Raw genomic sequence first — 22,819 nt, forward strand, 5'->3', positions numbered from 1 at the left:
AGAGACAGGGCTGATTTCAGAATAAAAAGAGCTTCCTACCAGTCATGAACCGAATTTGGAGGAGTGAGTGGTTGTCCTGTTTATTGTAGAATGAGGAAAGAAAATATGGTAAATGAGTGATTATATAGAAATGCTTTCATGTATTTTTGTGTCGGAGGAAGCTGATACTCTTGTTTTGTGAAATTGATTTGTCTTCTCATTGCAACCTCTCTAACTTCAAGTATATTTTAATGGTTGTAATACTGCTGTAGAAATGGTGACTTCTCAGGGAAAAATATGTAAAACTTGTAGTTATCCAGCTACAGAAATCAAGCTTTTTTTGCCAAAGAACAACTTCATATTGATTCATATTGATGGATTTGGAGAAGAACACGTCTACATTTGCAGCTCAGAGTTAGTATGGGATTTAATTGTGGGAACTGGCACAGAAGGTATACCGTGGGATGAGTTCTAAACTTCAAGTGCCTCCTGCCCATAGTTAGGATTATTGCGCTTTACACTCAAATTAAAAATTATTCTGCTGACCTGCCAAAATGAAACTAGCAAAACCTCATTTTCTTGGGAAATGTTTTCCTTAACTTTTGTATTTTTCAGCAAATCTTTGTGTGTTTCTGAAAGAATAGTAAAAGTTATGCAAGATATTTGCTTTGATAAACCATTTCTTATTAAATGTTGCACATGGAGACAAAATTGAGTAACGTGGGATCCACATGTACACTTCTGTTTTTCAGTACAAGATGGTGAAAGAAGCACTTGAGGAGCGTGCAAATCTGCTTGAAATTGCTCCTCACCTCTCGGCTCCTTTGCCAATAATGCTGCCTGTTTACAAGTAAGCTTTGCTATAGTATCTCTCCTTTAGCGTTGTTCTTGACAAGCAAGCTGTTTCCCTGGAGAGTTTGCAGGTGCCTTTTTCCAAGCATGTCATTAAACCTGTCATAAGCTTTGTCCTCCAGCAGGTGAGATGATGTCATATTGTAGGAGCGTGAAATTCTTCTGTGGCACCAACCAGTTATCACTGCTGGCTAGGAGCTCATCATGGACTTCACCAGTTCAGTGCATTTTGACCACCCCAATAGCGGGGAGGAGGGGAGTTTGCAGCTGGAATGAACTCTCATTCCCAGCACATTATTTGATATTCTTTTCACTACGTCCATGTCTTCAACATGCTATCATGGTGTTCTTAGCAATGTGACATTTAGTCCATGCAACCATCCCTGTTCAGTGCAGTAATTCAGTGCACTTGCCTTTCACAGCACATGACAGTTTAGTGCTGATGCTTCTCATCTAAGAAAGAGACTTTAAGTGATTTGGAACAGTTTCTCACTGTAACAGGCTACTTAGAGCAGATCTTAATGTATGGCTTTATTCCTGTCTTAGTAGAAGGGGCTTGTAATAGGTGGAGCTCGTGTAGGTCAGTGGCCAGCTGCATTTATTTGGTCCTGTTTGTGCAGGAGGCATTAGTCAAGGTGTGCATTTGAGGAACCCTTTCAGCTTGCACATGCAGCCTGGCTCTTCCCTTAATACATAGCTTTAATATCTCACTTTACACTGAAGTAAAAAAAGCAGGTTTGTGATACTAATTCTAGAATAAATAAAGCCTTGAATCTGCTTGACTAACTGCAGTGAGTAGATCAGTTGAAAACAGTAGTGAACAATAGATAAGTTCTTGTGTATTTGCATTCTGTTGTGATACCATGAACTTATGTGATGGTACAAAGTAAAACTAGTGTAATACTACATGCTGTGTTACTTACCATGTTCTATATTACTATAACGTTGTGTGCATACACTTTTGCATTTATTTATTTCACTTCCTGGGGATTTTTTTTTTCTTGCAGATGGTGGCAGTTGCCATACTACTGGCTTGGAATAAAACTTTATGACCTCGTGGCAGGAAGTCAGTGTCTGAGAAGCAGTTATGTCCTTAGCAAGTCAAGAGCCTTGGAGCTCTTTCCAATGCTACGCAAAGATGAGCTTGTTGGAGCTATTGTCTACTACGATGGTATGTTGCCTTTCTGTGTTTTCATTATTATGTGGTGCTGTGTTTTGAGTTGGGGAGAAACACAAGTATGCAATTATAGGTCATGTACATAGACTTTCTAAAGGGAAGAACAACAACTTGGAAGTATTTAGCTTGCCTCTTAAGCATTAATTTGGTAGCTAAGTTGCGTTTTTCACAACAGTAACTTACTGGACATAGGAGAGAATATATTAGTTTTCTTGGCTAGTAGGTATAGTGATATGTGAAAGCGTTCTAATGTTCTGGTGATTCCCTACAACTTTCCAGCTGTGCGTGTTTTTGCTATATACTTCCTTCGACTGAACACTTCTGAGGTATTGTAAGTCAAGAAAATGTGATCATTCTGGTAATGTTAAATGGTTTGCTGTAGCACTTTGACTATGCAAATAACTTAAGACCTATCTAGCTGATCTGGCTGCTGGTTGTGGTTCTTGCACTGGGTTGGATGAGGCCTGGATCAATTACTTCTTGTATCACCAGTAAAATCGGTTGCTCTGCAAAGACAGCGTTCATTGTAATTATAATCAGGTACTAGAGACTGATATAAGATATGAATGGTTTTGTTAAAACCCCTTTAAATAAAGGCTTATAAATTCATGAGAGGAAATACGCCTCCAGCACAAGTTATTTAATCTATTATATCAGCTAGTTTTAGGTATGTTTGTGTATAACGCTTACACAAATTCAGTGTCTGAGTGGGAGAAAATAAAGATGCTTTCTGCAAGTCTTCTGATGTTCATTCAAAATAAAATGATGATTTAATAGAACTCATTGCAGTCATCTAGAAATAGCAATTTTCATGTTCAAAAGTGTTCATGTGTATTCATGTTAGGAAAGAGCGTCACTCTTGTTTGTAATGCAAGAATGGATAAGCCTTTTTGCCTTGTTCTGTGAAATAAGTCTGGTAATAAGTCTCTAACATAGCTGTACAGCAACAGGTGCGTGCTGCAGTGGGTCTGCCAAGCAAAGGATTTAACTCTGTCCCTTCAGACTCTACAGATACACAAGGCAGTCTGAAGCAGAATTGGTGAAGGTTTAGTTGGCTTACTTGACAGAAACTTTGCTTGTCCAGAACATTAGTGCTCGTGTTGATGTGCAGGTGCCTTGAGCTTTATCCAAACTGCTGTATCTCAGTACTTTCTAATGTCATGCAAGTCCCATCCCCAAACAGTATTTAAAAAATACTGAACTTGTACAAAATCTAAGTGCTGGAAAGTTCACTGCTTAAGCTGGAGTTCCAGGGTGTACTGTCATAATGGCTTTCTTGATCCACCTGGTTATGTTGGCAGACCTGGAAGATGTGATACCTTTTCTTTGCGGCAGAGTTGTACGCTGTTTCACAATGTGGTTTCAATTAGATTGGTATTCCTCCTTCTCCAGCCCCCTTCCACTTCCCTTCCAAGACTGAAAGTTTGGTAAAACTTTCTTGGTAATGGGGCCAGCTAGGTAATACCAAAATGTCAAATATGTTCAGGATAGGGCAAAAAGCCGTAGATTCTTTGCAGGCTTGGAGGAGCCCTCCAAAGAATAAATAGCTTAAATACTGATTTACTTCAGTAGTGGTGCAGTTCTAGTTAGTTTTTACCTGAAGATGTAGTTTCTGACCTTTTGGCAGCCAGAAAGGTCTTCACACAAAATTGATTGTAAAGGTAGTTTTTTTCCCTTTTTAGAACTGCATTTACCCTATTCATCAGCTTATCAATAGGGGCTTTTGTACTGGGAAGAAGTAGGAGGGACTCTCAGAACACACTGGAGTTAGTATTTATGAGGCTTCTGGCAAAAGCATATGTTGATAATTGCAGGTTGCTCATACAGAGCCCACAGAACGACAAAAAAACCCTGTATATATATGTGCAGGAATATATATGTGTAGGTTCTTATTTGGGGATAGGGTAAGATTTAAAGGATGGACTTGATTTTTACTTATTTCTGATGGAGACTGCATCTTTTCTATCTTATTTTTAAGGTCTGGAGGAAATAAGAGGTTATTTAGAAGCAAATTTGTTGTGGGATTATGTGGTATTTTTGTATACTGTAACAAGAGCTGCTGTAAATAGCATGCATAGAAGTAATTCAGATTTATTTTTTCATTATCATAAGCTATCCCTTAGACTGTTTTAAGGGATCCCAGGAGCATACAAGAACGACGAAGTGGTTCTCTTAACTGTAATTACACTTCTCATAAGAGCACTATAACTTGAAATCTATTTATAATCTATTGAAGTTTTTCTGATTAAATAAATAGTTTGGATGTATCATAGCTATTTACTACTCCAGCATTCCAAAGATACACATTTACAAGATAGCCTTAACATTAGTTTTCAGGTTTCTTGGATGAGTAATTATTTTAAACAGTGTTACAATAAATCTAAAAATTCAGCATGAAGATAACCATGTGGAGTTTTAGTGGAAAACATCTGTGTAGCAATACAGTGCAGAACTCTGGATGACTGAGAGATGTCTCTGATGGTTTTGTTGACTTCCCAAGCAATAAGAGACAAACCTGCACTCTGCATATTGGACACAAAGAAGTGTAAAAAAAAAGAGAAAGAAAAAGGAAATGTACAGGATTATTGAAGAACAGTTTAAAGAGAAAGAGGATTGTGTAATTGTTCTGTTTATTCATACAAATCTCAATAAAATCAGGTAGCTGACAGAGCATCTTAACAGTTCTCCTTCAGAGGAATAGCTGCAATGCTAGCAGGACTCTTGGACTAATTTGATGAGAGATATCGAAAATAGACTTTTAAGTTTTGCTGCCAGTGAAGCTACTTATTCATGCCAGTATATCTGGCCTTATTTTGCTTTCCTTGTAAGAGTACAGCTTGGTTATCCACATTTTTAGTGCGGAATTTAAAGAAACGGTGTTTTGCAGTGAAAAAATTAAAGAAATTCTCAAAGCTCCACTAAACCTCATTTTCCTAGAAGACTAAAGTAGTTCTGAAGGAAAGTATCAAATTTGTGAGTTCATAATGTACATTTGGGTTCTTTGAGGCTGTACCTAATCCAGAATAAAAACTTTCCAGCTACAATGTTAAATCAATTCTTAACATGCTACATTTCAGAACTAAATTTTATCTGCAGTGACTTCTCTGTAGGTCAGCCTGTGGCCCATGGTGTATGTGTACTCATGCTGTGTTGTAACATGTTATTTTATTGTGATCAATTAACTGTGTTCTGTCCACAGTGAATTTGTTTTAAGTCATAATGTTTCAGCAAGCACCGTTTAATATTATACCTTCATGCCCTGAATTTGGAGACATGGAGGACAAAAGGGAAAGGGAATTGAGCTTAAATCCTCCTTAAAGAGGAGAAAGGGATGATAAGATCAAATTGAACTCCTTTTAGTTCTTTCAGAAGGATTAGTCATAAAATAAAGCCACTAAATAATGACAAAATTTTATATATATATGTGTGTGTGTGTATCTGTACCTGTCTTAAAGTAGGTCATATCTGTGTCTTCTCTGTCCATCCTTTCTCTGTCTTCCCTAAATAATGAATAAATAAATTGGCCTTTTAAGAATGGTGTGTCTTAACGGACTGTGTATGTGCAGTTGAATGTAGATTTATCTTTTTTTCTTGCCTATTTCTATCATACTTTCCCTGTATCTGTAGTTGTTAACAGCACCTACTAGCAGCGTCTTGCTGTCTGGCATGTTGATCACCACCACCAAAGGGAAGAATTAAAAAAGTAACCTACATAATGAATGGTTTTGTTTGATAAAACCACCTGTCCAGTTGTGACTTTTTGGTGACAATGTTCTTCTGCAGAGGAAAGATCGGGAAAGCTTTTTGTTTTGTTTTGTAATTGCTGATCAAACTAGTGGCATGTCAAATAATCCATTATTCATGAATATGTTGTGTTCTGAAATGTTGCTGTGGTTGTCTTAATTACATTTTTAAAATTGTTTTGGTTTTTTTTTGGGGGGTGGGGGTGGGTGGGAGGGAAAAGTACATTATAAATGTTTGAAGTACCAGCAACAGCAAATCACAGACTTTACCAGAGGCTATTCTTGCTCTGTCTCGGCATCAGGAAACTAAAGCATATGTTGGATGTTAGCCTGGGTGTACACAATGTGTCCTATTTATTCAAGGTTTTCTTTGAAGCCACAACTTACAAGTTTGTTTCTTAGGGGTACATGTCAGACTTGATTTAGCATTTGTTGGTATTAGGATACTCCTGAATAGCAAAAAGGCAACATTTTGGGGGAAGAACGTGGCTGCTATCTGAGCAGTGATCTGTCAGTTCCACTTACGTAGCTCAAGGAAGACTGGAGAAGAGGCACTATGGCGATGCTGGGCTGAGATCTCAAGATCATAGGCAGAATTATTTTAAAGCACTTTAAATGGAAGAATTAATCTCCATTTAAATTATATATAGTTCATTATGTTAAGAACTAGGAAAAACATTAAAGCAGAGGTCCAGCTGGCCAGAATATTTCAATTTAAAGTGTTTAGAAATTCTAAGTGGCACAATTATTTTTAGGATGCATTATTTTTCTATCTCCAGGTGCTTGCAGACCTCTTTGTTAACATATTTTTGCCTTGCAAGATGAGCCTTTAGGTGTGTAAGGAAAACTTGTGTTCTGGAATCAGTCCTGAATTTAAGATTTTTGGGCTTTGTTGACCCTGCTCTTTGAATTTACTGCTATTTTCTGAAAGCACGAATTAACATATACCACTTGTGTGACTGTTTTGTCACATCAGGGTATTTGATTGCTTAATGTCTTGTTCTATGAATTTCCAGTATATTTGCTGGAATGTAAGTAATTTTTGTTTATTTTTTGTATATATTCTCTCCTGAAATATTTTAATATGGAGGTTATTTAAAGGTAGAAAAGGAAGCTTTGGCAGAGGATTTAGCTTTCCTTGTTTACAGCAAACCCCATGAGAAATCCTTCCCAGGCACACATGCACACACACAGACGGACATACACACAAAAATCAATGCAAAAGAGTAGGGCATTCATTAAGCTGTCAAAAATGGAATAAATGCTTTTTTTTTATTTGGGCTCTTGTAGCTATTTTTCCTAGTGTTTGAGTGTGTCCTGAATTATGAAATGTTATAGCTTTATAATTCATATTTGACAAATTAATATTTTGCGAATGTTGAGCTGTAATAGGGGTATTACCCTATTACAGATGCAGACAAGTGTATGACTTTTTTTCCCTCCCTGGATATAAAAACTCTTTGACAGTTTGTCACTAAAAATACTTTCTATAGGTGAAATACACGGCTAACCATATTTCTTGGTATTTCAAAACTGAAGCTGGATGAATGAGAGAAGCCTTGCAGGCACACTAACCGTAGGTATAACCTGGGAAATACTATGCGTATTCTCCATATCCCGTTGCTTTCAAATACATTTTGTCCCATGTTCTATATAATAGAGTTGTATGTGAAATCCTGAAGAAAACCGGCAGCCTGCTATGAGAGGGCTCGTAAAGGTAACGCTGGCTTCCTCTAGTGGAATGCATGTAAAATGGAATGCAGGTCTCCAGCTGAAGCGATGGAAGTGGTAGGATTTTTTTCTTGCCAGCACTAGTATGAACACTAGTGGGGATCCGTTATAAACGGTGCTTCCCAACTCTCTGGTAGAATCCGTTGGGTCTCTGCTGGCTTGTAATGTTTCTCAGTGCACGGTGACTCAAGTCATACTGTGCTTTATCCGTCAGAGCTTTTTTATTGTTTTCAAAAGGGATAAAATCAATAGCCTAAAATGGCTTGCATCTTTAACCCAGTTTTGCCTCTGTCAACGGGTGCAGCCACATGAACGTCCCTGCAGGAGCAGCCGTTTGCCCCGAACAAAAGGGACCGTGCATCCGCAGCACTCTTCTTCCTTTTGCTGGAGGCATCCTTCCCAAAAGCATGCAGATGATAACTGCATCTCCTGCTGTACCTGTAACAATTTAATTGTGTAAGTCAGCCCAGTCAAGCATCCCCAGCTCATGACTGGGAGACATGAAATTCATTGTCATTATTGTCCCTGTCATTTTGGATCATTATATCCTGCTGCAGAATTTTCCTCACTCCAGTGCTTTCTTACCTCCAGGAAGCAGGGATTATGGCTGAGGTTGGGGTGGGGGCAGGACTGTGAACTACATTTACCTCAGGGGAGCCACAGATTAAATTGGCTTTGCTCTCTGACTTGCTGGATTCGTCTGTTTGTACGCTCTGGGTTTAAGGTTGGAAATGATGAATATTCTAGTGAATTCTGTGCCCCTCTCTTTTCTTTTTTTAATGCTCATATAAGCAAAGGATGGGTTTTGTGTCCCTTAAGAAGAGAACAGGGAATAATTCTTCAGATCATGTTACCTAAAAGATTTAAGATTATTCCTGAGCAAAATGACATTATTTGCACATTGTGCCACAAACATCTGAGCGTTCCCCAGTGTGTCGTGGCTTTTAGGGGAAAGACTCCATTGAAGCATGTAACTCTGCTGTAATTTATATGTGTGCATTTTATGTGAACTTAATGGTCGGTCATTAGTTAATATGTACACGGTTCCGTATTGTAGGTATCGTTATATGTATGTTGAAGGAAAACAGATTATGGGATGCCTGTACGTCTTGCTGCTTCTTCCCCTGCTCTGGTGGCTGTCCCTGTGTCAGCATAATGGGTCCAGAGCAACCCTGGTCCTCGGGAGGGGCTGGGGACGTGCATGTTGCTCATCTTCCTCGCCACGCTCCTCCGCTCCCATCAGCAGAGTTCACCTCGCCCAGCCTGTTCCTGTATCCATTCGCGCGCTGGGTTTCTCTAGGTTCAGGGGAGAATTGTCTGATCAGGCAGCGGCATTTGAACAGATGGGGTGGATCCCTCCCCCCGTGGCAGCCCTGCCTGCTCTCCGCTTGGTGCAGGAGATCCCTTCCAGCTGGCACCTGCCTGCCTGTCCCGGGCACTTGCAGCGTGCCACGTCCCTGCCCTTGGCGGCTTCACTGCCTCTGCCCAGCTCTGGCACAGCACTCTGGCCCTCCCATGACTTCTTGCTCCCTGGCTGGTCCCCCCCACCCCTGGCCGGTCTCATGTGTGTCCCACCTGCTGAACACAGCATGTGATAGCTGACAAACCGATCGCTGCTTTGTTTAGGCTTAAAAAATAGCTACTGTGGTGTGCAAAGCAAACTTTGCCTCAAAGTTAAGTTTGCCCCAAATTTAGGCTGTTAACGTGAGCGCTGGGAGTACTAGTCAGCTCTTGTGCCATGCGGGTACGCAGTGAGCTCTGTTGACATCATCACGTTTCTTTCTGGCACGGTGGCATGGCCGCAGCAGAACTGCTGTGACAGTTGTGCACGGTGACATTTTAGCGTGGTTTCCATAAACTGACAGTGACAATGTTTAGTTTCATTTTAACACTGTGCTTTTACTTACACTGACATTGCAATATGATTGTAGTGACAAGTTGAAGGCTGATACAAAAGAAGTGGGAAACAACATCATTATAAAGCAGTAGCACAGAACAGTAATTCCAAATTTTGTCTCTCACTTGATGTGCCTGGATATTGCAGCTTATTTTTGTATTCTGATATCTTAGTTTCCGTACAAGTTTTAGCTTCTGTACTGTAACTTGGCAGTAGACTTGATTAGACAGACATTCTCAGGGTGTTGTGGTTTTTAGTTTTTGTTTTGTTTTTTTGTTTTTGTTGTTGTTGTTTTTTTTTAAAAAAGCTTTTATGGGCTTCCAGTCTCTTGCTTGTGTTACTCATTTGTTTATAATTCTGTATGTAAGTTGGAATGTATCATACTTTCATTTCCTAATCTTCATTGTGATCTTGCTTGTTTTTATCCATACACGCAATTTGTTTGGTCATAGGTTCCTTCATTCCTTTAATCTTGGTTGATGAATATAATCTTGACTTTCTTAAGTTCCCTAAGCTTGTCTTGTAAAATAGTGGTTACATTGCACCTTGGGTGGTCTCTGCAGTGTGCTCTCAAGCTGTGTGTGTTAAGGTTTGATAAATGTAGCTGTTACTGGTAAATGGGCATTAGTTCTTTCAGACCCTTGAGGAGCAGAACCTAGAAGTCAGATGCTGATGGTTACCTCTTCACCTCTATGGCTCGGAGGAAAAGGGAAGTTTATTTCTTGTGGCCTAAGATGGTGCTAAATGGAGGAAGCAGAAATTATTTAAAATGACTGCTACTGGATTATTTAAACTTGATGTGTCAAATCTGAGCTTGAGTGTTACCATAAATTTACCTGTGAGAAGGCTTTCCTTTCCATTAAAGCTCCTACAGAGTGAGGGCTGAAAATACCTGCATCTCAGGGCAGATCTGTAAGACCTAAAATATGTGGGGTGTGTGGTTCTTTCCGGTGCAAAGTGCATATTTAGCTCTGTATCATTCTTCCCACCTGGTTGGGCCATATTTCAGCAGCACGGATATCACTGTGGAAAGCAGAATTCAATTTATACATGATTTGTATGACACTTATTAACAGTCTGGTGTGATATTGCTGTGTTGTTATATGTGGGTGTGATGGAACTGATTTAACTGAGTCAGAAGGCTCTTCCCTCTGAAGCAGTCCAAGAACAAATGTGTGCTTGCTACGTATCCTAGAAAGTCTGTTAGTTTTCAGTGAATTTTTGACTTAAGTTTCATGTGATTCAGAGAGCAAGAAATAGTTCAGGTCTGAGGGCATTTTTAATGACTTGTGACTCACAAGTCAAATTCGATGTTTACCTCTGACCTTACTCTACTTATGTTTGGGGAAAAGAACTTGCTGACTTCTTTCTCAGAGAAGTCTGGAACAATTTTGAGTCACTCCAGCTGATTCATAATGCCTAAACTTGGATGTAACTGATTTCCATATGTACAACAGATGTTGAGTTCCTGTTTTAATGCTTGTAATAAAACTGTTCATGCAATTAAGCACTTATTTAAAAATTAGAGGATAACGGGTAGTCCTGGTAACTTAGTTATCTATAGTAATGTATAATTATCACTCATTAGCCTTAAACTTGGTAGGGTTTTGGTAAAGTTTGCATATACACAGCAAGAAAACTTCCATGCACGTGAAATTACTTGACTTTGTGCATTGCTTTTCTTCACTATATGCACGCAATTATCTAGTGCAAGGCTGCTGTGAGAATATAACGTACAGGTACAGAAATATAGTTTTAACATAGCTTTTAGGATATCCGTGCTTTTGGGGACAATGGGTGTCATTGCGGTGATCCAGTAATATCTTTGTCTTGATGCTGAGTGATAGGTTTTTGGGTATGTTCCAGATCCAAGTGACTGCCTCATGAGTTGCAGCTGAGTATTCTAGCTAAGTAAGTGGAGCTCACTGGTGTCAGTAAAGGAGCAACGTACATGCAAGAGATTAATTTGCAAGTATTTATTTTGCCTTTATCCCCTCAGCTTTTTAAAAGAAGACAAAAACCCCACACCTGCTTATTTGTACGGCTGCATTATGTAGGGATATAGAATTGTGACCGTACTGTGGGCCTAGTTGTATCATTCAAGTATTTCTGTTAATGTATTTTTCCTTTCAAAAGAAGCCTGGTAGGTGGTTCTATGGAAGGATCTGCCCTCTTGAATGTTCATTAAGACTGTCATATAGTTTTTTGCATGGCTAATTTCCAACTCTCCATTAAACTTGACCTCCACAGCAATAACTAGATATGCCTAATCAGAAAAGACTGTAAATTGTGGAAAGGTGAGAAGGCTTTCATGTCTGTTGCAGGGACCAGCCTGCTCTTTAAAGCAAGAAGTTTGCAAACCCACATACTACAGCTGTGCCATTGCAGTAGGAGCCAAAGCCATGTTTGTGGCAGTTGCTTACGTGCATTATTTCAAGACTAATTGTCACACAGCAAGTATACTCAGTAGTGAAGTATAAATATAAGTATGTATTTATTTTTATATATATATATATTTATATCATAAAAAGTTTATAATGAACAAAAGCTACCCTCTTAGGATTAAAAGAGCTTCCAGCTTTTTTAAAAAAGATACAGTCACTGGCTACTCTGTGCTGTTGATCTTCGACTGAATAGAGTTGCAACAGAGAAAGCAGGAATTGGTGTAAGCATAATAGGTGTCAGAGTGTGACACAGGACAGAATATACTAGAGCTACCAGAGTGCCTTATTAATACTGTGGTTTTCACACAACTCTACTGCATCAGTCACAAACAAATTTCTACAGTCTGTGGGCTTTGTTACCACTACTGGCAGTGGCTCAGCATTGATAAAAATAAAATTGAATGTACACTATGTGCACTCTGTGGGAGGATTCTTTTAGTGCCAACGGAAGCATTGTCTGTTCATCTTTGAAGAAGTACAACATTTGCTACTAAGGAATGAAAATAGAATTTTCCTAAATTACACAAAAAAGAAATTATAAACCAAATGGCATCACTGTTGGTTTCACCATGATGTAGGACACACTTACACAAAATGTCTTTGCACACTAAATGTCTTCAGCAGTATGCCTTCTAAGAATAAGGGATTTTTTAAAGAGGATTCAGTGTTAATTTGGTGAAAGCACTTAGGCCAGCATTTCATTAAAAGCTAGGTTGACTGCCCTTAATACAAATCAAAGTATTACTCCATTGTTACTGTATTACAAGCAGATGACAATAATGAATAATGAGATGGATGATTCTTTCAATTTTTCTTGCTAGAAATAACTAAGGGTTTAAACATCCTCTTATTTTTGAGACCTGTCGTGGGAGAAGTTGTAAAGAAAACTCAGCATGTTCCATCAGTTGGCTCTTGGACACTTCTTCCAAAGATGCTGAGGTATGACTGCCTTTCGCACCACCATTGAGATGCATCCAGCTGACAACTGACACGCATACTACAAACAAGTGCTTTCAAAACTAGCCCTTGGGCAACAGGACTGAAGCAGCAGTGACCTCTCCAGGGCAGGGTGTTTATGAACATCTGCTGTTGGTGAATGTCATAATTATAATTTCACTATATTGCCTACAGGTTAGTTATGAGATATGCAGGAGCCTACTCATTTATGGAAAAAAGATGCCAAATTAATTTAGCTTAGCCATTCTGTTATAAAATAACTTTCTGACTTACAAAATTTGGGAAAGAAACCCATGTTATCATAGAGGGATTACTGCTGGTAGCAAGGGGGAGTAATTATTTTTGTTGTTTTGCTTTGGAGCACCAGTGGCTGCTGTGAAGGACAATGGATGCAGAGCTGTCCTGAGTAGGTAATTCAGGACCTTCCACAGGAGCTTTTGGTTGCCTTGCTATTTATCACACAACTAGCCTTGAGTGCCCTGGGCATCTTCTGAAAATGGTAATAGTGCTCGTGTCCAGAAAGCTTTATGTGGCTGTTCTGGAGGAAGCTAAGCTTGGAGATGCTTTTATTTTGGGTTTGGAGGATCTGTGGGGAGAATAGTGTTTAACTGAAAAGTCAGAAAGGTTGAGATGCAGAATCTTTGCTTTGCTTCATCTTTCTATTTCTCTCTAGAGCAGAAAGGATCATTTAAGTACCAGGACACTTACCAATCTCCTTGAAATAAACATTCCTGATTCCAAACTGGCACACATGTAAATACTGACTGTTGCTTTTAATCAGCAGAAAATATGCTTTGTCAACTGTGAATAGTGCTGTAATAAGAACTGATCTGACTGTGGTACCTTTAGGATGGGGGGCGTGCATGGAAGAACAGCAACTGCTTCTTCAGACTTTGAGAAAAAATGACAGTTGCATACAAAGTGGAGGATCTTAATGTAATTGTCTGGGGGAAAATGTGCACACGTGAGTTGGAGGGTTTAAAAAACACAACCCAACCAAATAGCTGTTCCTGTATAAAAAAACTTTTGTACTGTTACCCCATCTCTACCAAATGCAGTATTATTCTCCACAGATGATAAATTTCTGGGCCAGTAAGTCATTCTTCATTTCTTTCAAATCTAGACCTCTACAGATCTCTGCTGTTTATACTATGAAATACTCTAGGACTCCACACTGTAGACCACATCACTCTGAAGCCAGTGGTTTTTCTAGATGTGTAGTTAATCAGGAACTGGTTATTTCCCAGTCCTCTCCCTGCAAACACATTACATAGGCATTCAGAGTTCTTTTTGGACAGCTGAGAATTGAGTAATAGCAAGGGATTTCTCACATCAGAATAATGAGGGGAAAATGAATGAGAGTTTCAGAGAAGCCTGAAAACGTTTTCTTGAACACAGTGGTCCAAAACCTGAAATGCACCAGACATGCGCTTAGCTCACTGACATTATGAGTGTTAGGAGTTTCAAGAAAATGCTGAGCAGCTCTTGGATTTGGAGCTTAATAAACAATTGTTCCTTAGATGTTTGGGGTTTTTTTTAGAAATTATACCTGTTTCTACATGATTTATTCTGCTGATTGGCTTCTCTGGATTGCTTTGGGTCTGGCCAAATAAGTCACAAAACTGGGAAGAGGCAAGCTTGCAAAATTTAAACAGTAAGACTTCCTATAGACCAAAACTAATATTGGCTAATGCTGCAAATTGTGCTGCTTTTGTGTGATGAACCCACACCCTGTATTAGCCAGAGATGACCAAGTTGTATCGAGTACCACTTTATGCACAGATGGCAAAAACATATTGATGGAGAATCAAGAAATAGTAAGGAAACCCTCTTGGCCTTGTAGTCCTCCTACAATAAAAAAATAAATCTTACCACACAGACACGGGTACTTCAGGGTTTCATTTATGCATAGACCTCACTTGTTTGAGGGTGGCATTGCTGGTTTGTGATGGGTTTCTTGTCCTGTGAAGCCAAGACTTGCAGTATCCTGTGGGTCAGGTGGTCCCCCAAATCAAGCACCACAATAAAGAGGAGTGTCTTTGGAACACTGCACTTCCAAAAGCCTTCGACTTCAGGCTGGAGGAGCATGGCCTGGATTACTTTAGAATCTGTGCTGTATTCTGCTTTACATAGAAGCAGCTACTGTAATGCAGCTTGTCACTGTTCTTTGTCTTTTTTTCTCCCTCTGTATATGAGATGTACATTCTCTCAACCTTGCACTAAAACGTTAAGGTTTGAGGTAACTGTCGTGAGGTCATTTTATCCATTCCCTGATGCTACTGCAACGTAAATGTTGATGCATTTATTTAATGATTTGCCTGCCACTTCTGACAGATGGTTGTTTAGTCTTATGCATCTTGTGTGATGGAGCATCCCCAACTTTTCTTGACATCTTGCTCAGTTGTTCTGCTGTTCTTTTTTGCAGTTTATTCTGGGCATTGTTTGCTTAGTTGAATTGAAGTTACTATTTGTTTCTTCATCGGTGCTTTATCATGTTACTGTTTCTGTACGCCTCGCATAACTTTTTTTTCTTGTAGTTGAAGACTGATTGCACTGTATGGTCTCGGCTGTGTTAGAATGAGAAGTTTGGGGAGGGGAGGTGGCACCTTTGAGGCCATTGATCCCATCTTTATAACTTTGCCCTTTTAGCTAGGAACAGATTATTTGCGCAGTGGTTTGAGATTGCACAGGCAGAATCAGAAGGACCAAACTTTACATAAACCATTTATACTAAATGTTGGGAATGCTGGCAACATAAATCAACTACAATATCTATTACAAATTTATCACTTTATCAGTATTATCTTTGATAGAAGTGGTCCAAACACGTGGGGAAGTGAACCGTACCTCAGGAAGTTTAGCCCTCTTGTAAATTAATTATTCAGGACACACAGAGCCTGGCCCCTTCAATGTATAGTAATTCTTTCTAGCCAACATCCAGGACTTCTAACTTCAGTGGCAATAATAAATAGCAAAAGTCTCAGGTGAAGCCAGTATTTCAGAGTAATTAATCATCTTCCCCTCGTGGTCCCTCCGCCTCTCTCTTGGTTTTCTTTAACGAGGGAATTTCAGTAATAAATCTTTAATGATATATGTTAAGGATCCTTCATTAATTCTTGTCTACTTATTTCTCTTTTTTTGATGCTTTTATGTTTTATGTTGGGAAGTTAAAATGCATATACAAGAAAAAAAGTTACAGGAAGCTGGTAATTTGGCACAGTCTCTGGAAGGTTGTTTCTTGGATGTTGAATGTTGTGTGGTACACTTGCTAGTAGGAATTGTTGATTAATACTGGTTGGACTGTCAAACGAATGCTTAGATACAGTTACAGAATTACAGCATGATTGCGTAGGAAGAGATAAAGAAAAAAGCGATTTGTCTGCTCCTAATTTGCAGGCGATTGAGTGCTAGTTTTCAGTTTCGTAACATGCAAAGGCTGTGGCGTGTTGTATGGTCTCATAGTCTCAGGTGCTACAGAGGCCCGTGTGGGTAACGCAGCTGGGTGTGTTGCTTCCCGTACAGCGGTCGGATGCTCCAGCACAGCAGAGGGAATGTATCTTTAAATAATTCTCGTTAGATGCGAGCAGCCATCACGCCTATTCAGTGTGACAGGGACAGATGTGACAGATCGGTTCTGACACGCTTCCATACCACAAGTCCATGGCTGGAGGTGACTGGTGTCCTTCCTCTGGTCCCGTCCCCGCTGCAGGACAGCACAACGACGCACGGATGAACCTCGCCATCGCCCTCACTGCTGCCAGGTACGGCGCTGCCACGGCCAATTACGCTGAAGTGCTGCGCTTGCTCAAGACGACAGACCCGGCCAGCGGGAAGGAGCGCGTGTGTGGGGTACGCTGCAGGGACGTCCTAACAGGTGGGTGCCTTCCCAGCAGCGCGGGGACCCAAAGGCAGCCGCCTGCCCACCTTCGCTGGTCGGTCGGCGAGCGGTGCAGCACTGCATGCCTTTCCATCTGCATCACCCTGCTTGGCGGGTGGAAGCAACCTGCGGTGGGTTGTACTGTGCCACAGCTGAATAGAAAGTGCAGCCCTTGAGGAGACCGTACTCTTTTCGTTAGAGAAACACAGAGATAACGAAACAAGAGAGGAGTGGGGAACACTGCTGTTTGTAAATATCAATGAACCGACAAAGGAGCCATCTTCCCAGAGTGCAGTGGCATACCATTAGTGTCAATCATGTTTAACTTCTGTCAGATTTTTCACTCAAATCCTAGTGTTTTGGCAGAGTAGACTAAGCTTTACATCCAAACCCTTCTGTCAAGCAAAGATGATATTGTAAAATACTACGTGCTGTACAGTAATAATCCCATTTACCGAGTCTACAGGTTGAGACTGAAATCTCTTGTTTGAGAGGCAGATTTCAGCTGAACTTCTCCCACCCAGTCTATCTTCTTCTGCCTTTACAGATAAGATGGTGTTTCACTGCAAAACATTTTCTTTCAAATCTGGTGTTACATGAAAGCTTTGTTAATTTTTAAAAACCATTCCAGCTGTTCTGTTCAGACAAGCACGATATACTTTACAGTAGGTTAAGTTCGTAGATAGATTAATAATAGTGAGTGTCAGTGAGCAGGAAAACAAATGGTGTATGTGATTGATACTGTTTTCTTTCACAGGGCAGGAATTTGATGTCAAAGCCAAATGTGTTATCAATGCTACAGGACCTTTCACAGACTCTGTGCGCAAAATGGATGATCAGGAAGTACCAAACATCTGTCAGCCAAGTGCAGGCGTGCATATTGTGATGCCTGGTTATTACAGGTAACGATATTCAAAGCCGAAACCATTTGTAACAATCTCTGACGGTGCCTGTAATAAATAAGCTTGCAGAGATGCATTTGTGGGTTTTACGGTAGTTTTGGATGAACAATTCTCTATTTATTTATTTATTTATCTATCTATCTATCTATCTATTTATTTATTTTTAAAAAGAGGATTCTGGCACTGTGCCTATTAGAAGAACAGTTTCACATATTCAGAAAATGCTGAGACCTTGTAGTTCTTAGTTAAAACTCACCAAGGCAGAACTTGCGCTGAAGCAGAAGGGTGTTTAGGCAAAGCATCTACAACAGACTTGTGAAAGGCACCTTTTTTGATAATGAGTTTGAGATGAGTGTGCTGACTGCTTGTTCACCCCCACCTTTAGAAAACAAAAAAGCATATGAAACCTTCCGGAGGGGTTGCCACCTTCATAAAAAAACTCTTGTCCTATTAAATACAAAGCTGTCTGTGCAATGACACTCTGCCACTATACCCTGCCACGTTATGACTCCACTTGTAGCAAGTATGAATGCAGCACGTAAGCACTGTAATGAGTAGTTCAAAATAACATGATTAGATTCTGACACTGCGGTGGACACACACCCATGGTTGTTTTGGTGGAAAGGACTTGCCTCCCTCTGCTGCCCTTGTTGCAGAAAAGGTTCTTGTGGCACTCTGAGAGCGCTCTCTTTCCTTATTTGCTGTGCAGAACCAAATCCCTTTCTACCACATAAGCTATGTCAGTTGAAACTCAAATATTACCTTTGGTTTCTGAAGTCATTAGCATCCTAATGGAAATTCACATTTATAGACTTATCCCAATTCTGTTGATACAGTGCACTTTACAATAATGCCTTCCATATCATCATTGCACTCCTCTGTGAATATGAATTTAGACTTTCAGTGCACAACATGGTGGCTTTTGCTGGAGCTGTCCCAACAGGGCATGACCATAGACTGTAAAATCGAGGTGGTTTTGGCCTAGTGTAAGATCACTCTTGCATGCTGTTCCTTTTTTGGGTTTTGGTGTCTTTCCACATGAAAAATGGGAAAATGGCCTGATAGCAGCTGTAAAGCACTAGCAGCGTGGGGAAATGGGTTGTAATCCTGGTTTGCTCATATACTATGAGAAGGGCATGTGTGGTTGATTTTATGGCCCTACAGCAAAAACATGTAAAGGTTTAAGACTTTGACTCACTTTGTAAATTCAAAGTTGAAGATGGCTTGATATGTATGAGGGCTCTAATTTATTTATTCTGTAATAACTTAATAATTTTAATTGGAATTACAGAGAATTCTTGTTCTCCTTGTTCCCCTGTGTATGTCAGCATGTGGGCATTACTTTTCTTGTAAAATAGTATCTACCCACATACTGCCTCCACAGAACAGCTGATTAGATAAAACTGTACTGAATTTCCTTGAAGTGGGATAGCTTAAACCAAGGAGCTGTCTGCTAAATAGAAAATACTTGTGTTATTTAATCTTAGTTGTATCAGGTCTTCTGGTGCCAAGGAATATTCCTCAACAAACAAAGATTGTAATTTCAGTGTGTCCATTTGCCTTGTGGTAAATGTTTTATAGAATTTTGGCCCATGCTTACCCAAATGAACATTTTTTTAACAGATAGAGGTTTTTATATATAAACATAGTTAAAGTTTTGTAAAACTGATGCTAACCTAATGCATTCGTTTCCCATGGGTTTCTTACTCATTTAGGTTCTTCCTTAATAGTCCCACTATTCCTCCTCCCATTAATTCTATTTTTAGTACGTGCATGTCTATTCTAGTAGCTATGCAAGTCTCTTTCACTCCCTATTGTTTAAGTATGTTATCTGCTAAAATGACAGGATTTTGGCTGCATTTGTTCAGATAGGCTTCCTGCCTGAAATGCGTCTATGAACGCAGTACTTTTTTCCCCTTCTTTCTGCCAAATTTCAGATGGTTTATGTCTGTCTTGAATTTTCCTCTCTGCTCTGCATTCCAGATTCCAGGTAAACTTGTGTGTTAAACCTTAGTTCTACTCTACGAAAAGATACTTTTTTGTTCTTTAACTGCATTTGTGGTGCTTTGGTCAAATGCTTCTTCAACTAGAGGTTTCCGTGTATCTGGTCTGCTCTGTAAAATGCCATATTTCATGTCTAGGAATGAACCATGTACTGACTTCAAGCTCAAGAGTTCAGATCTGTCCTTCAGCTGAATCATCTTGTCTAGTTCAGTAGTCTATAGCTTCTTACGTTCTATGTATACTTCAGTCATCTCTTTCCAAGATTTCTTCCTGATTTCTCATATGTTCGACATATATTGCCCAATTTAACTGCATTTTTTTTTAGGAAAGGAGGCTTTTTAAAAAGTAGTTGTTTTCAGTCAATTCTTAAATATCATACTCTTGCTTTATCGTTAGGCTGGGTACCTTGATGTTTGTTTTGCTGACAGTCACTTCAGAGCCATCTGTATTACACTCCAAGACCATTTGCTACTCTTATTTCCGTGTAAAGACATTAATTTATACCTCATATTAGAGTTTACAATCCTGAACTTACCCATGTTAGTAGTCTTTATAGTCTTTCAAAATTACTAGAGAAATCTTGCAATGGCTGATATTGCTGTAGCTCGCATCCATTCTGTAATCATAAGAATTCATGTCTTATAAAAATGTGTTGTTTCAGAATTATTCTTGGTGTGTAGTGGCATGACTCTAGAGACATTCCAGAACAGCCAGTATTTAGGTATTAGGATGCTTCTTTTTGATGGGAAGCACCTTATTTTACATTTGTTTTAGTGGCTCTTCAGTTATTTATATAAGATGAAACAAGCATAGTAATAGGAAATTGAGAGCGCTTACCAGGACAGCTGGTAGTCATTAATTCAGTAAGTTAATCATCACATGGAAAACTGTTTCATCCTTTCTTATCATTTGCTGTGTAATCTGATGGAAAACACTTCAGTCCATAGGTGTTGCGGTGAAACTTAGTTTTAAGTCTTTACTTGTTTCTCTTCCTTATTTTTAACAGCTTTTACAAAATCACATTAGACATTTTCTCAAAGTACAACTTTTTTTAAGTTTTCTGAATATTCTGATACTGTATATTAAATCTCTAGTTTTCTCTGTCTCTAAATCAATAGCTTTTTCATTTTAAAAAGTAATCATTTGTCTGACGCGATTTACCTTTCACAAATCTGTGTTGACTTCCCCTATTAAATTGTACTTCTCCAACTGTATGCTTAAGCTGTCTATAAATATCATTTAAAAAAGTTCTAATATACATGCTATGTATAAAATTTTCAGCTTCTCTTCTAGCCTTTCCAGATATTGAAAACTTACCTTCAGTAATCAGTTCAGACTTCCTAAAAACAAAATATTCAGTGATTCAGCTTGTGGCTCTCTTGAATAGGTAATTGATATCCAAGCAGGTCTTTGTCTGCCTTCAGCTTATTCTGTTACTAGTTATTTGAGTCCATTGAATTATTCCCCTCTGATGGTCCTTACCACCACTGACATACCCCCCCATCCTCCTTCCATGTACCTCCTATAGCCTCCTTCCATTATCAGAAATAGATGCAAAACCTGAAGACTGCTAAACAGACTGCAAATGTTTTTACAAGGACTTCAGCACCTGAAAGGGAAGTCCACATCTTTCCTTTGAATGAAAATGAACAAAAAAAGGGGCAACTTAAATGTTTTCATATATAAAAGCTGTTTACTTTGAAATGTCTATAGAAGCCTTTTGTTTTCTGAAATGTAAGCAGAGCTATTTAATAATTCATGAGGATAAATGGTTTTGTACCTGAGGATTATTTTTGGTTTTGATGTTATACCAGAAAACATTGATACATAAATTTTCCTGTACGAAGAATTACAGTTTTTTCTTCATTTTACTGAATCATTCTGTTTGTAGTACTGGCATAAACAAATGAAAAATCTCTGAATAGCAGTATCCAGTTAGTGTCTCTTTTGTCTTTTTTTTTTCCTCAAAACACGATTCCCCATTCAGGAATGCAAGAGCGGGGAGCATTCAGAGTATAATTCTTGGTCAGAATCCCTCAGGAGTCTGTGGGTGCTCATCCCTGTTGAAGTGGCAGGTGGTTAACAAACTCGGGCTGTGGTATCACTGGAAGTTTAGGGTTCAAATGTACTCATAATGCTTATGATTTCACTGTTGCTGTTCTCTTATTTTCTTTACTTTTTCTGTCCGTTGCTAACGCTCGCCCCCTCCTGCCCTACATTCTTTGTGAATACAGGGTGTAGAAGTCATTGGGATTATGTATGTCTTTTGTCTTCTGTTTAGGGTGCAGATAATTGATAACTTGGGTTAATAATATTTCATCTTTAAATTTTCATGTGACATACCTAGATGCATCAAAACAGTACTGGGGTTCTGTGCTTACTTCTTCCATTTTATTGTGCATTCCGTTTCAGCCTACCCTTTCCTTTGTGGCATAATATAGACGATTGTCCATTTTTTGATTAAAAGCAGTTGTTCATTTCTAATGAGTTTCAAGTAATTGTTTTAAAATTTTCAAATGTTTGTATTTGAAATTGCAATGAGCAAGATTTTCCAGAGTGAATGGAGATGTGACGTGCCAAAGGCCTGATGGCTCGATTTAAGGTTGTGGTCTACTAGCTTGCTTAGGAAATCAAATTGTAGTAATATCTGAGCATCACATTCAAGGGCCTTATTTCTCTCAGATCTTCTGGGACTACCATATAAAGTCAGGTCATGGCCACATGTGAAATCTCTGATTTTTTTAAAATTTTATTTATTTATTTTAAATAATTTGATCTAAGAACAAAGGTAATATTCTAATACCTTATCTGGGGTACCAGGTGTGCAAAACCAGAATCCCTGGATATGCCTGACCTGTTTTGAACCATGTCCCTTCTTTATTTCAGCCCTGATAATATGGGTCTGCTTGACCCAGCCACCAGTGATGGTAGAGTGATTTTCTTCCTGCCATGGGAGAAGATGACTATTGCAGGGACCACAGACAGCCCAACTGATGTCACTTCCCATCCCATACCAACAGAAGAAGATATAAACTTCATTTTGAATGAAGTGCGCAACTACCTTAGTGTTGATGTTGAAGGTAAACTTTTGTCAGCTGTTTTTCCCTGGGAAGGTACTGATGAGTCTGTGGCATTTCAGTTTGAGTAAGTGCTGTCTGTCTTCCGTTTTTTTTTGTGACTCTGATAGCTATGGTTCTTGTGCATCTGGGAGTTTTTAAAACAGGTGGGTCACAAGTGTCATCATGAGCTATAAAAT

The 22,819-nt window shown here is 39.2% G+C and overlaps 1 protein-coding gene across 2 annotated transcripts in view; it reads left to right on the forward strand.

The window, feature by feature from the left end:
* GPD2 (glycerol-3-phosphate dehydrogenase 2) overlaps nt 1–22,819 on the forward strand; it is a 64,362-nt gene that overhangs the window by 27,082 nt on the left and 14,461 nt on the right. For both annotated transcript variants that reach the window (XM_055812474.1, XM_005236449.3), the window contains exons 5-9: nt 732–829; nt 1,839–2,002; nt 16,490–16,654; nt 17,415–17,559; nt 22,450–22,643. In XM_055812474.1, the coding sequence (XP_055668449.1) occupies nt 732–829; nt 1,839–2,002; nt 16,490–16,654; nt 17,415–17,559; nt 22,450–22,643 (766 nt within the window). The remainder of the gene's footprint in view (nt 1–731; nt 830–1,838; nt 2,003–16,489; nt 16,655–17,414; nt 17,560–22,449; nt 22,644–22,819) is intronic.

This window comes from Falco peregrinus, chromosome 8, assembly GCF_023634155.1.
Source record: "Falco peregrinus isolate bFalPer1 chromosome 8, bFalPer1.pri, whole genome shotgun sequence".
Classification (NCBI taxonomy): Eukaryota; Metazoa; Chordata; class Aves; order Falconiformes; family Falconidae; genus Falco; species Falco peregrinus.